Genomic DNA, 15,247 nt, shown 5'->3' on the forward strand with positions numbered 1-15,247 from the left:
ACTAAAACCCATGGAGTTTGACAAATGACAGTGGTTGCAGACATTTGTTTTTACATTTAGTTAAAAGATCATTTTATGAGCAATGAAAGTCACGGTTTGTGGTGAAAATAGTAAAGAGACATCTACTGTAGTTCAGTGAAGCTCAATGAACTGCATCTGTAGTCGCATGGGATACACACCCCCAACACTAAAAAATAAGAAATGCAGAGGATAATATTACAATAAATTCTTATAAATCATTTAGGAAAGGTAAAATATCAAGAAAACTGAATTTGAAAGCAAAACTAGGTTTTAAAGGGTTAACTCTAACTAATGCAGTGAGTGGTTTCTCCTTTCTCAAAAAACCATCAGTTTGATAAAGAATATTAAGACATGGGCTGAGTTTCAATTGCTAAAGGTCATGTGGTCTGATGAGTCCAGACTGACCCTGTTCCAGAGCAATAGCACATGAAGTGATTACCCATCGTGCCTAGTGCCTACAGTACAAGCCTGTGGGGGCAGTGTTATGATCTGGGCTTGATTTAGTTGGTCAGGTTTTATTATTACCTCTGCCAAGGAGGTTATGTTTTTGCCGGCGTTGGTTTGTTTGTTTGTCTGTCTGTCTGTCTCTCTGTCTGTTTGTCTGTCTGTCTGTCTGTCTCTCTGTCTGTCTGTCTGTCTGTCTGTCTGTCTGTCTGTTTGTCTGTCTGTCTGTGTGCAAGATAACTCAAAAAGTTATGGATGGATTTGGATGAAAATTTCAGGAAATGTTGATACTGGCACAAGGAACAAATGATTCAATTTTGGTGGTGATCGAGGGTGGGGGTGGGGGGGCCACAGGGGCCCACTGATCTGCCTTGGTGGAGGTCTGCGCTGTCCGAGTGCTTTTCTAGTAATGACATGTGTCCAAAACAATAATGGAACTAAATGTTAGGACATTGTATAAGCTTATGGAACCAATGCCATGGCAAATCCACGCTGTAATCAAAGATATACGTGATTCAATGACATTAGAGCAATGGTTCCCAACCTTTTTTGGCTCATGACCCCATTTTAACATCACAAATTTCTGGCAACCCCAGACATTGATAACAGAGACATTTGTTTTTTGTTTTTTTTCTGAAATTAATTTGTTTTTGATCATGTAATAATTTGCTATACTATGTTGCAAATAACCATTCATTTTAGACGACATTTAGCCAGGTGTAGATTACTGCACAAAGTAGGAATTTTATTTTCCTTGGTCAGGATATGTACAGTCAGTCCAGCTTGGATTTACAAGACTGCAAATTAATACTGAACAAACAAAAACTCCAACTATGAATTATGAAAGCGCTGCAGAATCTGAAACTGACCACAATGAACATTTGAAAGATAAACAGTACCACAGTGCTTCAGTTTCAGCTTCAGAGTTTGTCATGTCTTTTATGGATTAGGATTGTCTCTGTCAACTCACCATATGCTTTTTATTAGTAAGCTTTTTATTTTTTTTATTTTTGTCAATTACTAGAAATTTCAGGTGACCCCATTTCAATTCCAGGTGACCCCACGTGGGGTCCCGACCCTAAGGTTGAAAAACACTATATTACAGTGGGGGATTTTTTTTGGCCAGGCTTAGTGTAGTAATAAAGTAAAATCAGTCTATACTACTATAGCTTCCTGAGACCAAAGAAATGTCAGGAAAGTACAAGCTTTGGCTTTTTTTTTTAATTAAATAATTGCCTATATTGGAAACATCATGATGCAACAGTTTTTTCAGATGCATTTTTTTGTTTTTTTTTCAAATAATATTTCTTTTTCGTAGATGATATTTATCTGTAACAAAGTATTTCTAGCTCACTGTATTGTACTTTTAGTTTTGTGAAAGATCTGAATACTTCACCACTAAGTATAGCTTAATTTAACCTTCGCATAAATCATTTCACAGTAAATGAGTCATGCCACTGATGTTGCAACCTGCTTGTGATTATACAACTAATTTTATTCTTTGCTGACAGGTACATGACTATATCTTTACATTGTGTTTGTAATTAAAAGTGTAAATGTCTAATTTAGTATATTTATCATTATATGCGGTAAACCTGACTCATGCTAACTCAGTTCAATAGACCCAAAGAGGAACCTTATGGAGTCTGTATTGTTGTCTGTGAACTGTTATCAGGTGCTGATTTGATTCTTTTTTCAGTTTTTTGTGCTTTTCATTATGGTCCTTTCAAAGTTAGATGTCTCAGTCATGTGCTCAAGAAAGGATTTATTCCATGGCTGATGCATTACACTGCATTTGTTTAGATTCACACACGTAATAAACCGCATGGTGCATTTTCTGTTCATTATCCCCTCAGTGTTAAGTTCCTAAACCCAAACAGAGGCAGATGTGTTAGATCACGTGACCCTATTGTAATGCTTACAACGTGTAGAATCATGTTTTAAAGTGTAATTATCTTTCTTAATTAAAGTACTAAGAGTTAAGGGATCTGACTGAATTCCCCCCCTTATAAGTTATTCACATGAACAGGGTTACAAAGTAGATTCTCTGTCATGACAAGTGAATTCTGATAGGGCTGATCACTGGAAAATCTGAGCTGTAGGCAGTGGATCAGAGACCTGAAATGAGGTTTTGAAGCCTGAATCCTGGACTCCACCTTATCTGTGTTGGTGCTTCAGATGTTTATGAATTCCAGCAGACAGAGGAAGACACGGGTCTGTATTTGTTTGAGGAAAAACAGTCTTTGTGTGTGGATTTATTAGAGGTTTCCCATTCAGCTCAGCGCACTTGAGTGTAACAGCCTCATTCTAAAGCTCTTTTCATGGTTAAAAGCCCATTTCCACTATTGTATCCGATATTCTGGAAGTGTAGAGAGGACCTTTGTGTGTCAAAGCCGCATTGTGCTCTGGTACAAGTAGAAAAACAATGGTAACCCAGTGTGGGTGAATGGAGGCTGAGGTTGGCATGTGCCTGTGTGTTTTCGCACTCTCTCCTCACTCTTCCTGTCGGGTTCACACCTCTGACTCTGAGATTTTCTCATAACTTCGTTGTGTGTCATCGTCACCAACTGAAAGGCCTAAAGGATGGCGCTGACAGCAGCAACACATCACCAGTTAAAATGTAGTGAAATCAAGAAAATGAAGCTCATGTCAAAGGAGTATTGAGAAGAAAAATGCTCAGAAAGATGACTGGGAATTAAAACAACGTACATACGTTTCTTACTCTTGATTAGTGTTTATTATAAAGAAGAAGTAAGAGGAGATGAGATAAGATTTTGTGTGCGTATATATAGCTGCAGAAAAATTATTCGACCACCCTTGTTTTCTTCAATATCTTGTTCAGTTTAATGCCTGGTACAACTAAAGGTACTCTTGTTTGGACAAATATAATGATAACAACAAAAATAGCTCATAAGACTTTAATTTCAGAGCTGATATCTATCCATTTTCCATGTTTTCTTGATAATAACCAAAATCACTTCAGTTGTTACATCAATAGCTATGGTATTGTACTGCCAAAAACAGTGCTTTTAGACATTCCATGTTTTCTCTTCTGTCTGTTTTAGTCACATGATACACACAGGAGTTAGTACTTGATTGCATAACCATTGTTTTTGATGATTTTTGATGATCAAATAATTTTTTTCCATGACTGTATGTGTGTATGCATGCACTCAAAGCTATATACTGTATATGTTTGTATATTTAAAGCTTTATATATATGTATATATTTCTATAATTTTCTTTTTCTGTTGTATTGATCATTTCTTTCCTGATATATTGTTATTATGATAGTATATTATTAAGTCAAGTCAAGTCAAATCAACTTTATTTATAAAGCACTTTAAAAACAACACAGTGGACCAAAGTGCTGTACACAGACATAAAAACAAATAAAACACATAAAACAATGAATAAAAACAATAAAAGTAATTATACATTAAGACAATAAAAGCCAAACCCTCACACTGAGTTAAAAGCCAAAGACAAAAAATAAGTTTTATACATTTTATTATATTCGTATTATTGAATTGAACGGCTGTATCCCCCAATAATTTCCCCCTAGGATTATTGTAAGATAAGATAAGATAAGATAAGATAAGATAAGGCTCATTTTGAAGAAGTGTTGAAAAGAAAAATGCTCAGAAAAATGACTGGGAATTATATTTGTATTATTGAATTGAATGGCTGTAACACCCAATAATTTCCCCCTGGGATTATTCTGATAAAATGAGATGAGATGAGATAAAGCTCATTTTGAAGAAGTGTTGAAAAGAAAAATGCTCAGAAAAATGACTGGGAATCCAAACAACAATAAGTTTCTTACTCTTGATTAGTAGCCTATTCATTATGAGGAAGAAATAAGATAAGATAAGATAAAATAAGATAAGATAAGATATGTCTCAGCAGCATTTACAGTAAAGTGAGCATGCAGAAAGCGAATGACATTAATAAATATGAAGAACATAAACAGAAAAATATAAAATATTAATTTAAAACTGATAAATATACACATATACGTATATTTACAGACCAGCAAAGTACAATTTACAGCGAAAACAATTCCACAGGACCCAGAGGGATAAATAGTGGGATTGTTTGTGGAACTGCTCACTGTACTATTATGTTGTAAATGCTGTAGCTGAAGCATCTATTCCATTTTGTGATTCTGATAATGTTGTCCAATACCCAAGCTGGAATCACCAGCAGCCAAATAATTATGATGGAAATAGAAAAGGAAGTTTCTGCCTCCCAAACCCGAAAATAAAAATTAATTTTGGTCCATTCTCATTCATTTGATACGGTCTCTGGTTAGTGTTGATGTAAATGTCAAGGGCATCTGTTATAAAATCCACCGCTCTGTGGGTGCACTTTCAGTAACCGACGTCATGTGTATCACAATTAAGTGGTTGAACCTGATTCACTCGTATAAATATGGATTGAAAAGGAATAGGAGATTAATGAAGTGGAGCAAATAACTCATTAATGCAGCCGCCCTGTGATAGCGCCCTTAATGCAACAGGATTCTTTGATCTTCATTACATGTTGTTGAAAGAATTTAGGAGGTTTGCGACTCAGTACTGCTGATCAGAATGCAGTTTGTGGTGGTTCACTGTGTTGTTGTGAGGATAGGAGACGCCTGGGATCAAATTGGGACATCATTATCCCAAGGAGGAAAACATTTGGTCAGACAGTCTTCAAAATAGCACTGTAATGTTCTGCAGGATACTAACAATAGATGTATATGATACAGTGACTCATTCCGATGCATGCATTCTCAGAACTTGGCTCAAAAGCAGTGGGATGTGTCTTCTCAGAAATATCAATTAGTGTTATGTCCTTTTTTGACATGTTTACCACATAATGGGATTCAGAAAAGTTATATTTGAGCTGCCTGTGCAGTAGTGTCTTTTTGCAGTTGTCAGGATCAGCTTACTTTTTATGGCTTATGTTTCATTTTTTTCAAAGGTCCAGTGTGTAAGGGTGAGGAGGATGTAGCTAATAGCAGAAATGGAATATAATATTAAGAATTATGTTTCCATGTGTGTAAGAACCCAGAAATAACAATCCATGTGTTTTTGTTACCTTAGAATCAGCTATTTTTATCCACATAAGGACATAAGGAGCAGGTTGTTGGGTTTCACCACCATGTTTCTAATTAGTGGCATCCACGATTAAAGGTGCAGATACAGACCGACATTATTGAATCTCATAGGGATATTTTTCCATTAGCTCGAAAAAATGAAGGCAAAATAAAATCATCAGTGTATCACTCATCAAACTAAGGCTACGTTGAGACAGCAGGCCCTTATGCACAATTCAGATTTTTTGGTGAAATCCGATTTTCTTTGTGTGCTCGTTCATATTACACATTAAATGCGACTTCTATCAGTTTTAAGAATGAACTGAATGCGAACCTGAAGTGACCCACATGTGCAAAGGATGTCCTGATGTAGCCTAATATGTAACCATGCAGGCACGCACTGTATTTACGGAAGTAACACTCCTGGGATGCAGAATTGTGATGTTTTTCACATTTCAATTATGTAAAGATCAGATAAATGCGACCTGGCCGTTCAGGCTGAAGTCGCATTGCAAAATATCAGATACATATTGGATTTAGGACCACAAATGAACGTGGCCTGGGTTGGATTTCAGAAAATTGGATTTGTGCAGTTCAAACTGTTTTTAACAGAGTGGATACAGGTCACATATGGGCAAAAAATTAGGATTTGAGCCACATTTTCCTGCAGTCTGAACATAGCCTTGTGTCGTACTGTTGTGTCGTCTGGTCTTCTATAACGTTCAGTCCTGCATCATATTGAGGTCAGTTGTCCACTGCAGCTGCATCTCTGGTTTACTAGAATGGGATGAAGGGTGATTTGCCACCATTGACTGGTACAACATGGAGCTTGTTACTGCAAAACATATCTAATTCTGTCTCTTTTGATAGAGTAGAGTAGAGTAGAGTAGAGTAGAGTAGAGTAGAGTAGAGTAGAGAAGAGGGAGGATCTGCTTCCCTTATTGGGATGTTAAAAGTGTCAACTGGCTGAAGGGAGAAGGTTTAGCTCATAAAGACCCAAACAACCACTAGTGACCAAAAGCATCTACTGATATAGACTGTTTAATACCTGTTGATCCACTAATCCTATCAATGCATGTAAATAATTGGTGTAAAATAAAGTTTTTCATCTTTTCATGGTCATCAGATATGACCCATTTGGACGTTCAGAGGCTCCGTAGTGAACGTGGAAACACCGTCATCTTCTACAGCATTGATTCACCAGTAAAACCCATGGAGTTGGATCAATGACAGTGGATGGACACACTAGTTTTATGTTCAGTTAATGATAGATTTTACTGAAAAAGTCACTTTTTCTTCAGTTTTCTCTGTTTCTGATATAACAACCCTTAACTTTAATCTGAGCTTTGATGAACATCTGCATGATCAGTACAATAATATAGGAAAAAAATAGGACCAATGGCCCTGTAGCTTACCGGCCAAATTAAAAGCTTTGGGAAATGTATCCAGATGCCATTTACTATCATCTAGTTATGTGTATTTATTGTATTACAGAAATAGCCCATGTTTTGGTCATATTCCAATCAGATCTGTAAAAAAATTCAAATTCCAACTCGATATCATTGATATTTACTGATTTATTGGATCAATCCACTTCCTATCTCTTATGATGGGAAATTTTTTCAAAGTCGCACCAAATCCAGAATCAGATCCGGATCGAAATAATTGCAATACCTTGTGTTGACATCATCATACAGAAGCTGTATACCAAGTTTGAAGTCAATCAGAACTGTAGTTTCTGAGAAAAAGACGATTGAAATTTTTTCCCCATAAGAGCCCATGTTAAATTTTCCGTAAGTTCTGCAGAAGAAGATCCTGATCAACATGTGGCCATTATGTTTTGGTCATCTCCCCATCAGGGCTGGACTGTAGAAATTTACACTGGATATCATTTATATTTACTGAGTTATTGCATTGATCCACTTCCTATCTCTTTTAATGGGGAAATTTTTCAAAGTGGCACCAAATCCAGAATCAGATCTGGATCCAAATAATTTCACTAACTTTTGTTGACACCATCATAAAGAAGCTGTATACCAAGTTTGAAGTCAATTGGAATTGTAGTTTCGGAGAAGAAGACGATTGAAATTTTTGTAACGGACGACAGACAACGACAGACGATGACGACAGATGATGACGACAGACGACAATGACAGACGACGACGACGATGCTAGACGCCGCATGACGACAATAGCTTATGGCCTGTTGACCGGTAAGCTAAAAAAAAATGCAAAATACAGAGGATAATATTATAATAAATGGTGATAAATCAGTTAAGAAAGGTAAAATATAGAGAAAAAAAATATTTTGGAACTGCCACAGAAGGAGCACTGGGTCTTTATGGGATTTCAGAAATCCACTGCCATTTCTTTGGTCTTGGAGGTGTTCTGTAGGAACTAATAATGCTGCCTTCACGTACTATCAAAGATGGCCCTAGCCACGTGAATTTGAAATTATCAGTGCATTGTGTTCAAGTGCCTTTGTTGTCGTAATGAAATGAAAAATGGCTGACACACAATTTATCATGACCTGCTACTTGGGTAAAACATGAGTTAATTCATCTGCTACAACATTTTTTTCCCATTCATTCATTCATTCATTCATTCAATCATTCATCTTCTGAACTGCTTTGTCCTCGAGAGGGTCATGGAGGTGCTGGAGCCTATCCAGCTACCTATGGGTGAAGGCGGGGTATACCCTGGATGTGCCACCAGTTCATTGCAGGGCTGACATATAGAGACGAACAACCAGTCACTGTCATATTCACACCTATGGGCAATTAGATTAACCAACTGACCAATATTACCTATATTTCAAAGGCAATGTCACCAAATATTGTTCATGTAACATTTTGTTTGACGGAGGTTAACACTTTTGCCTCAAAGCATGAAGCTCCTGGGTTTAATTCCAGTGGCGGTCAGCGTAGGCCTTTCTGTGTGTCTCTGGGTACTCTGGCTTCCCTCTGACAATGTGATAAAATAAATAAAAGCTCAAATTAAAATTGCAGTATGCTGGCTTCATGCCATCTTAGTGTGAGGCTGACGATTACAATCAGTTGAATCCCCCTCGCCTCACCAACTTCCAAGCAGTTGGAATAACTTATTGTGGGTACTATTTTTAGCGCTTTTGTGGATACTAAAAAGATAAAAAAAAAAAAAAACACAAACACAAAAGGCACTTCCTACAGCCAGTGTTTGTAGAAATATGATGAACTCCATGGAGGGCACCCACTCCCTTTGCAGATATAAACAGCTCATTCTAAGGTAGCACAAACACAACAGGCATCTTAATGTTTCCTTTCATATATGCATTTAATTCTGAATATTATCTCTTATTAATAGATAAGGATGTGCCTAAGCTAGCGATTCTCAACTGGTGGGTCACGATCCAAAAGTGGGCTGCAGATCTGTTTTCAGTGGGGAAAAAAATAATGCTCAGAAGCCAGTCCTTTGCTTTATTTTTTATGTAGCTGAGTGCCGCCCATTCACACTCCCTAACAGTAGGTGTCAGTAATACGCTCTAATGCTAATTAACACCAGACATTTCGCAGCATAAAAAAAGAATCAAAAGTTTCTATTCAAATCATAGTAGTCGGTGTCATATCTGAGTTTGACACAGACTACATCAGATATGGTTTTACCTACACTGAGGACAAAAATCTCAGTGTGTTTAATTCTTGAATAAGTGACTGAATGCACTTTTAATTTTTTACTGAGTGCACATCTTTAGTTTTGGTTAAAATGTACCCAATTTAGTGTTAAACCAAACTGACCAGCAGGTATGAAGCTAAATATGGAAATATTCTCTTTAACACTAAACTTGTCCTCTGTGTTTTCATACTGTGACATTCTGTATTATCTCAGGTTCAAAACACATCATGTTATCATTCAATAAACTTGAGGAGTTTACCTGTTGTGGGTCATGGCTTGTTATTGAGGGTTGATAGTGGGTCCTAAAGCCAAGCCAGTTGAGAACCACTGGTCTAAACTTCACACATTACACCATGGGTTCCCAACCTTTTTTGGCTCCTGACTCCATTTTAACATCACAAATTTCTGGTGAGCTCAGACATTCAAAATGGAGACTTTTTTTTTTTTTTGATAAAATTAATTTCTTTTTGATCATGTAATAGTTTGCTATACTATTTTGCAAATAAATGTTAATTTTAGACGACATTTATTCAGTATAATGTATATTATTATGGATGGAGGCAGTAAAGCCAGGTGTAGATTACTGCACAAAGTGAGAATTTTATTTTCCTTGGTCAGGATATGTACAGTCAGTCCAGCTTGGATTTACAAGGCTGACTATTAATACTGAACAAACAGTAAGTCAAACTATAAATTATGAAAGAGCTGCAGCATCTGAAACCGACCACAATGAACATTTGAAAGATAAACAGTACCACAGTGCTTCAGTTTCAGCTTCAGAGTTTGTCATGTCTTTTATGTATTGTGATTGTCTCTCAACTCACCATATATTTTTTATTAGTAATGTTTTTTTTTTATTTTATCAATTACTAGAAATTTCAGACGACCCCATTTGAATTCTGGCGACCCCACATGGGGTCACCTGCATTACACCTTCAAAAAATTTCTCTACTGTTATTTTGAAATTTCAGAAGATCATAAATAATGTTTGTATACATTTAGCCAAGGTGCAGATGACGTTTTGAAGTAGAGCGTATATGCAAACTTAACAACTGAAAGAAACCAGCTGGAAACTAGTTAATATGACAAGCATCTATCATGCAGAAGTGCCCCAGAGCAAGATACTAAATCTGCCATCCCCCCGGGCTAATAATGCGCATTCGCTAAATTACCCTCTCCTCCCTCGAGAGACGTGAGCAACAGGAGAGCTTCTTCCCTCCCGGGGATGAAGAAAATGTCAGAAAATTGCTGTTAATAGTCAGTAAATTGGTCTTTTTCTTTGAAAAAAGAATGACATTATATTAACTGTAACCATCATCGATGTGAATACTGTTTCAGACTATGATCTTACCTTCTCTTCTTTTTTTCAGTGTATTTCTGAGCCACAGAGACCCAGAGGAATGAGGCTGTCCTTAAACATTTGGAGATATTTGATCATGCATAAGAAGACCCTCACTTGTCACTCATAGCTCTTCCTTCTTGCGGTCTTTGTCTTACAGGTGTTGTGTACGCAGAAGTGCGTCGGCCCTGCAGAGTTATGATCCTGGTGAACCCTCACAGTGGGCGTGGCCAGGCTCTTCAGCTGTTTACGGGACACGTACAGGGCATGCTCACCGAGGCCGCCATCCCCTACACACTTGTCATCACAGGTCAGTCTCTGTGATGCATTTAGCTGAGGTCACCTTGACGAAACATAAGGTCGAGGAGATTAAACCATCAGCTCCATTATGGGACGAACGCTCTGAGAACTAGGTCATCCTGCCACTTATGTTGGCGTAACCACGGTCTGTGCGACTCTGCGGCAAGCGAGCTCTCTGCAGATATTATGCATTATTTGTGTAATCGCAAGCCACATGTTCAGCATGAGCACAATGACACGCACACACATCAGCAAGCACTCAAGCACATGTGCCCGACACAGACTCAATCTTCATTTCAGGCGCTAATACTGCTCTGCGTTCTGAATAATTTGCATTTGGCCTTTTTTGACCTTAAAAGGCATCATGAGTCGATTACTGTCACCCCAGGCCTTGGCTTCATACTGGCCTCTCTGAATACCTCAGGGTGTTAGGGAAGAGACAAAAGGCTTAAATGCCAAAGATCTCAAAATACAATCACGCACAGTGCATTGTAATAGCCCCTCCAGCTGCATCTGTCACTTAATTTTTACCTCAGCCCTGTTTGACAGGACCAACTGTTTGACAGGTTGTTTGGGATCGGGTCAAAATAGGATGGGAAATGACAGCACGGACGGAGGAAGAAGGAGTGTTTGTCTGTTTGAGACTAGAGCACTGCAGGATTTATGTGCATGGACCACATGCTGGCTTCTCCACTGGCTTTAATCAGTAGGAATTGTAATGGGTTGATTTGGTTTGTTCTGTTCTTCATAGGCAAGGCAAGTTTATTTGTATAGCACATTTCATGTACAGGACAATTCAAAGTGCTTTATATAAAACATAAAAGCATCACAAAGAGGCATAAAAATTCTTTCAAGATGAGAGGAAGTTAAAATTTAAGACATTAATTCTATTCAAAACATTAACATTAAAATTAAAATAGACATTAAAATCATCAGCAATAAAATGTGATTTTAAAGTTAATACAAAAGAGATTATTTAAGAACCATAGTCATTAAATACTACATCTATAGTAAATCATGATCACCAGAGCTACATATAGGAGTACAAACCACAGAACCAATACACTGCTTTAAATAGTGTCAGAGACAAAAAACAAAACTGTATTTTAGCCAGTATTGTAAAAATTTCTGACTATTTCATTTACCCCACTAAGTAACTTTAAGAACGCACAATGAAATTCATGAGTGTTTCACTTTTAATTCACTATATTTTCTATATATTTCCAATTATAGTTACTGTTCTTATTGCACACATTCTGGGAGACATACACACAAGAGTTTGAATGGTGAACTGATGGACAGCGAAGTGACATGCAACATCCAGCATCCCGACTGCCTGATCACGGTTGGCTGCACTCAAACGTGACATTTTTGCTACAGACATTTTCCCCATTTGACTTCAGGGTTTTTATAGGGAGGGTCACATGTGTACAAAGCCTACACATTTTTGGTTAACAATTTAGCACATCCTAGTATCTCCCTCCCTTACCCAGTTTGTACACTTGAGTACAACTTTAATAAATTGGTCTGTGGTTCAGAAAAGCACAGTCAGTCAGGCAGAACCGCAGTATATTGTGTGTCTAAGAAGCTCTTTGGAGCGTCTGAATACATCTCATAACAATTCTTGCCAATTTGTAAATGTGTTTTTTTAAAGTTGCTTGGTGTAGTTACCAGTGTTGTGCAAGTTACTTCCAAACTGTAATACATTACAGATTACCCGTTACTGATATTTAAAAGTAATTCCTTACCTTACAATATTACTGTCTCAGAATTGTAATGCGTTACATGACTCCTGTATTACTTTTAGTTACATACAGACTCTCGTCATAAACGCCACATGCACCATAGAACCCAACTCCCCCAAAAGTCAAATAGAGAGACAGGAGAGCCTTAGAACATATAAATTTGCACCCTGAAGTACATGTGGACAGATAGCTCAGTAAGTAATGCTATGGTCTACAGTGTTCGAATCCCAGCAGGAACACTTGCATTTTTTTCAACATTTTACATGTTCAAACAGAGGGTGCAGCGATAAATCCGCAATTGATAAAGAATTCTAACTAGTCGTAGAAACGTTAGCTTCCCTTGTCATTGCTGATCACAGGGATCATGCTAACTAGCTTCTGTAAAGCAGGGTTAGGGTTAGTAATGAGCATACGTCCATGTGGACAATGGACTGTCTTCTGCCGTCTTCACCCATTGGCTGAACACCAACAGGAAATAGAACTGTACTGACGCATTTTTGACTCCTTAAGGTCTCATGGTTTTGCTGTTTTGTTTTGTTTAGTTTTTTTCATTTGAACAATTAAATTCAGGGCAAAAAGTGGGTTGTAATGCAAGCGCTATTCATCATGGAGGCTACAGAGTAAAATATTACTGAAAATTGATTAGTATTGCCTTATACTACTGCGTTACAGCAAAAAGTAATCTGTTACTGTCATGCATTACTTTTGTACCGCGCTACTCCCAACACTGCTAGTTACTTCTCTCAAAAGCAACAACTTCAATGACTGCATTAATTACATAGGAAGAACAACAACTTTTGTGTTACTTTGAAATATCATTAATATTTAAATGTCGCACCGATACATTTAGTCCTTTTCCACCAAATTATTTCTGGTTCTTGAACCTGGTCATCTCTTACAACCTTGATATCACATAGTGGAACCATTCTAATGATAGATATGTCAGTAACAGAGGGATTAGTAAATAAAATAAATACCATAATACAATGGTAGCATATTAACTCATCCCCATTCTCCTTTACAGTTGTGGAAAAAATTATTAGAACACCCTTGTTTTCTTCAATTTCTTGTTCATTTTAATGCCTGGTACAACTAAAGGTACATTTGTTTGGACAAATATAACAATAACAACAAAAATAGCTCATAAGCATTTCTTTTCAGAGCTGATATCTATCCATTTACCATGTTTTCTTGATAATAACCAAAATCACTTCAGTTCTTACATCAATAGCTATGGCATTGTACTGACAAAAACAGTGCTTTTAGGCATTCCATGTTTTCTTTTCTGTCTGTTTTAGTCACATGATACACACAGGAGTTACTACTTGATTGCATAACCATTGTTCTTGATGACTTTTGATGGTCTAATAATTTTTTAGCGCGACTGAATGTTGGATGACAACATAACATTAGACAGTTACCAGTTTTTCAGTCTCTATTTTATATTGGTTATTTCTGTATTTTTTAGCTTGTTTATTGTTTGTTTTTGTGTTCAAATGAAACTAGCCTGCACACTCTTTTTTTATGTGACTTTCTAGCTTTTCCTTAGACTCAATAGATACCAAATCACCACCAAGCCCTGGCTGTACTGAGCAATAATTTTTCTTTTTTCCCAGACTTGAGCCTTTTAAATGTTATCATGACCACTTTATGACTTTTATTTATTTGCATTTTCCGTCCATGTTCTGTAATTGTTGTATTTCATTTCATCAAGATAGCCTGTTCACTTATTAATCTACTTTTCTTCCTGTATTTGCATCTATCTTACATCTCTGTACTCCGTAGTTTTACCAACAATTCTTCAGAAATATGCTTCATAAATATACTGACATGATTAAACATCTTTAACCGAAAATGAAGGTCAGCGGCTTAATAATGACGAGGGCAAAAAAAAGTAATTACTAGTGTTGGCCCAGGTCGAAGAGGAGCAAATCAGAGCAGAATGGAGAAAGGATATGGGTCAGTGAGGGTCTTAGTGGATGGATATGGTAGCCAGAGATGCTTGAAGGGATTATCTGGAGCCGCACATTCACTCTGCACACATCTTCTTGATAAATGTATCACACAGCCTTTGCCCGGGGAAGGACAAGTACCAATGGAGCCGCCTCTTATGTCAGCATGTACCTTTTACATACTGTATGAAGCATTCAGTGTAGAGAGCTTTATCTTTACCCTGATTAACCTCAGAAGAATGGAGGAGAGTGTTACTGCTGCATTTAGAGTCGACAGCTCCATATAAAGGACTTTGAATTCACCTAATAAATCATCTCCTGTACGTAAATATAAGGCGGCATGTGGGCAGCTGGAAGAAGAATGGACAATCAGCAGTGACCCAGTGAATAAGAATGTAGCCAGGGAGTAGAACATCATCTTGAGCGCCGGCTGGCAGACTCCTTAGTGCTGAGTCAGCTGTGCAGAGTAACTCTCCTCTGCCTCTGTCTGTCAACACAGTACTGCATCACCGCCTCCAGCATCCCCAGCACGTAGCAAACAAACAACCTCAGAGACACGAAACAGGTACCAGGAGACAAATACAGGGGACAGGTAGAGGTGGAAGTCTGTAGATTTGTCTTTCTTTCAGCTCTGTGTCCAATCAATACTTAAAGGGGTCATATTTTGCTAAACCCACTTTTATTAGTCTTTGGTACCGGCTAAAATTTGCTT

The 15,247-nt window shown here is 37.5% G+C and overlaps 1 protein-coding gene across 1 annotated transcript in view; it reads left to right on the top strand.

The window, feature by feature from the left end:
- sphk1 (sphingosine kinase 1) overlaps nt 1–15,247 on the top strand; it is a 38,080-nt gene that overhangs the window by 10,910 nt on the left and 11,923 nt on the right. The window contains exon 2 of the mRNA XM_030142183.1: nt 10,699–10,848. Coding sequence (XP_029998043.1) covers nt 10,699–10,848 — 150 coding nt within the window. The remainder of the gene's footprint in view (nt 1–10,698; nt 10,849–15,247) is intronic.

This window comes from Sphaeramia orbicularis, chromosome 8 (genome assembly GCF_902148855.1).
Source record: "Sphaeramia orbicularis chromosome 8, fSphaOr1.1, whole genome shotgun sequence".
Taxonomy (NCBI): domain Eukaryota; kingdom Metazoa; phylum Chordata; class Actinopteri; order Kurtiformes; family Apogonidae; genus Sphaeramia; species Sphaeramia orbicularis.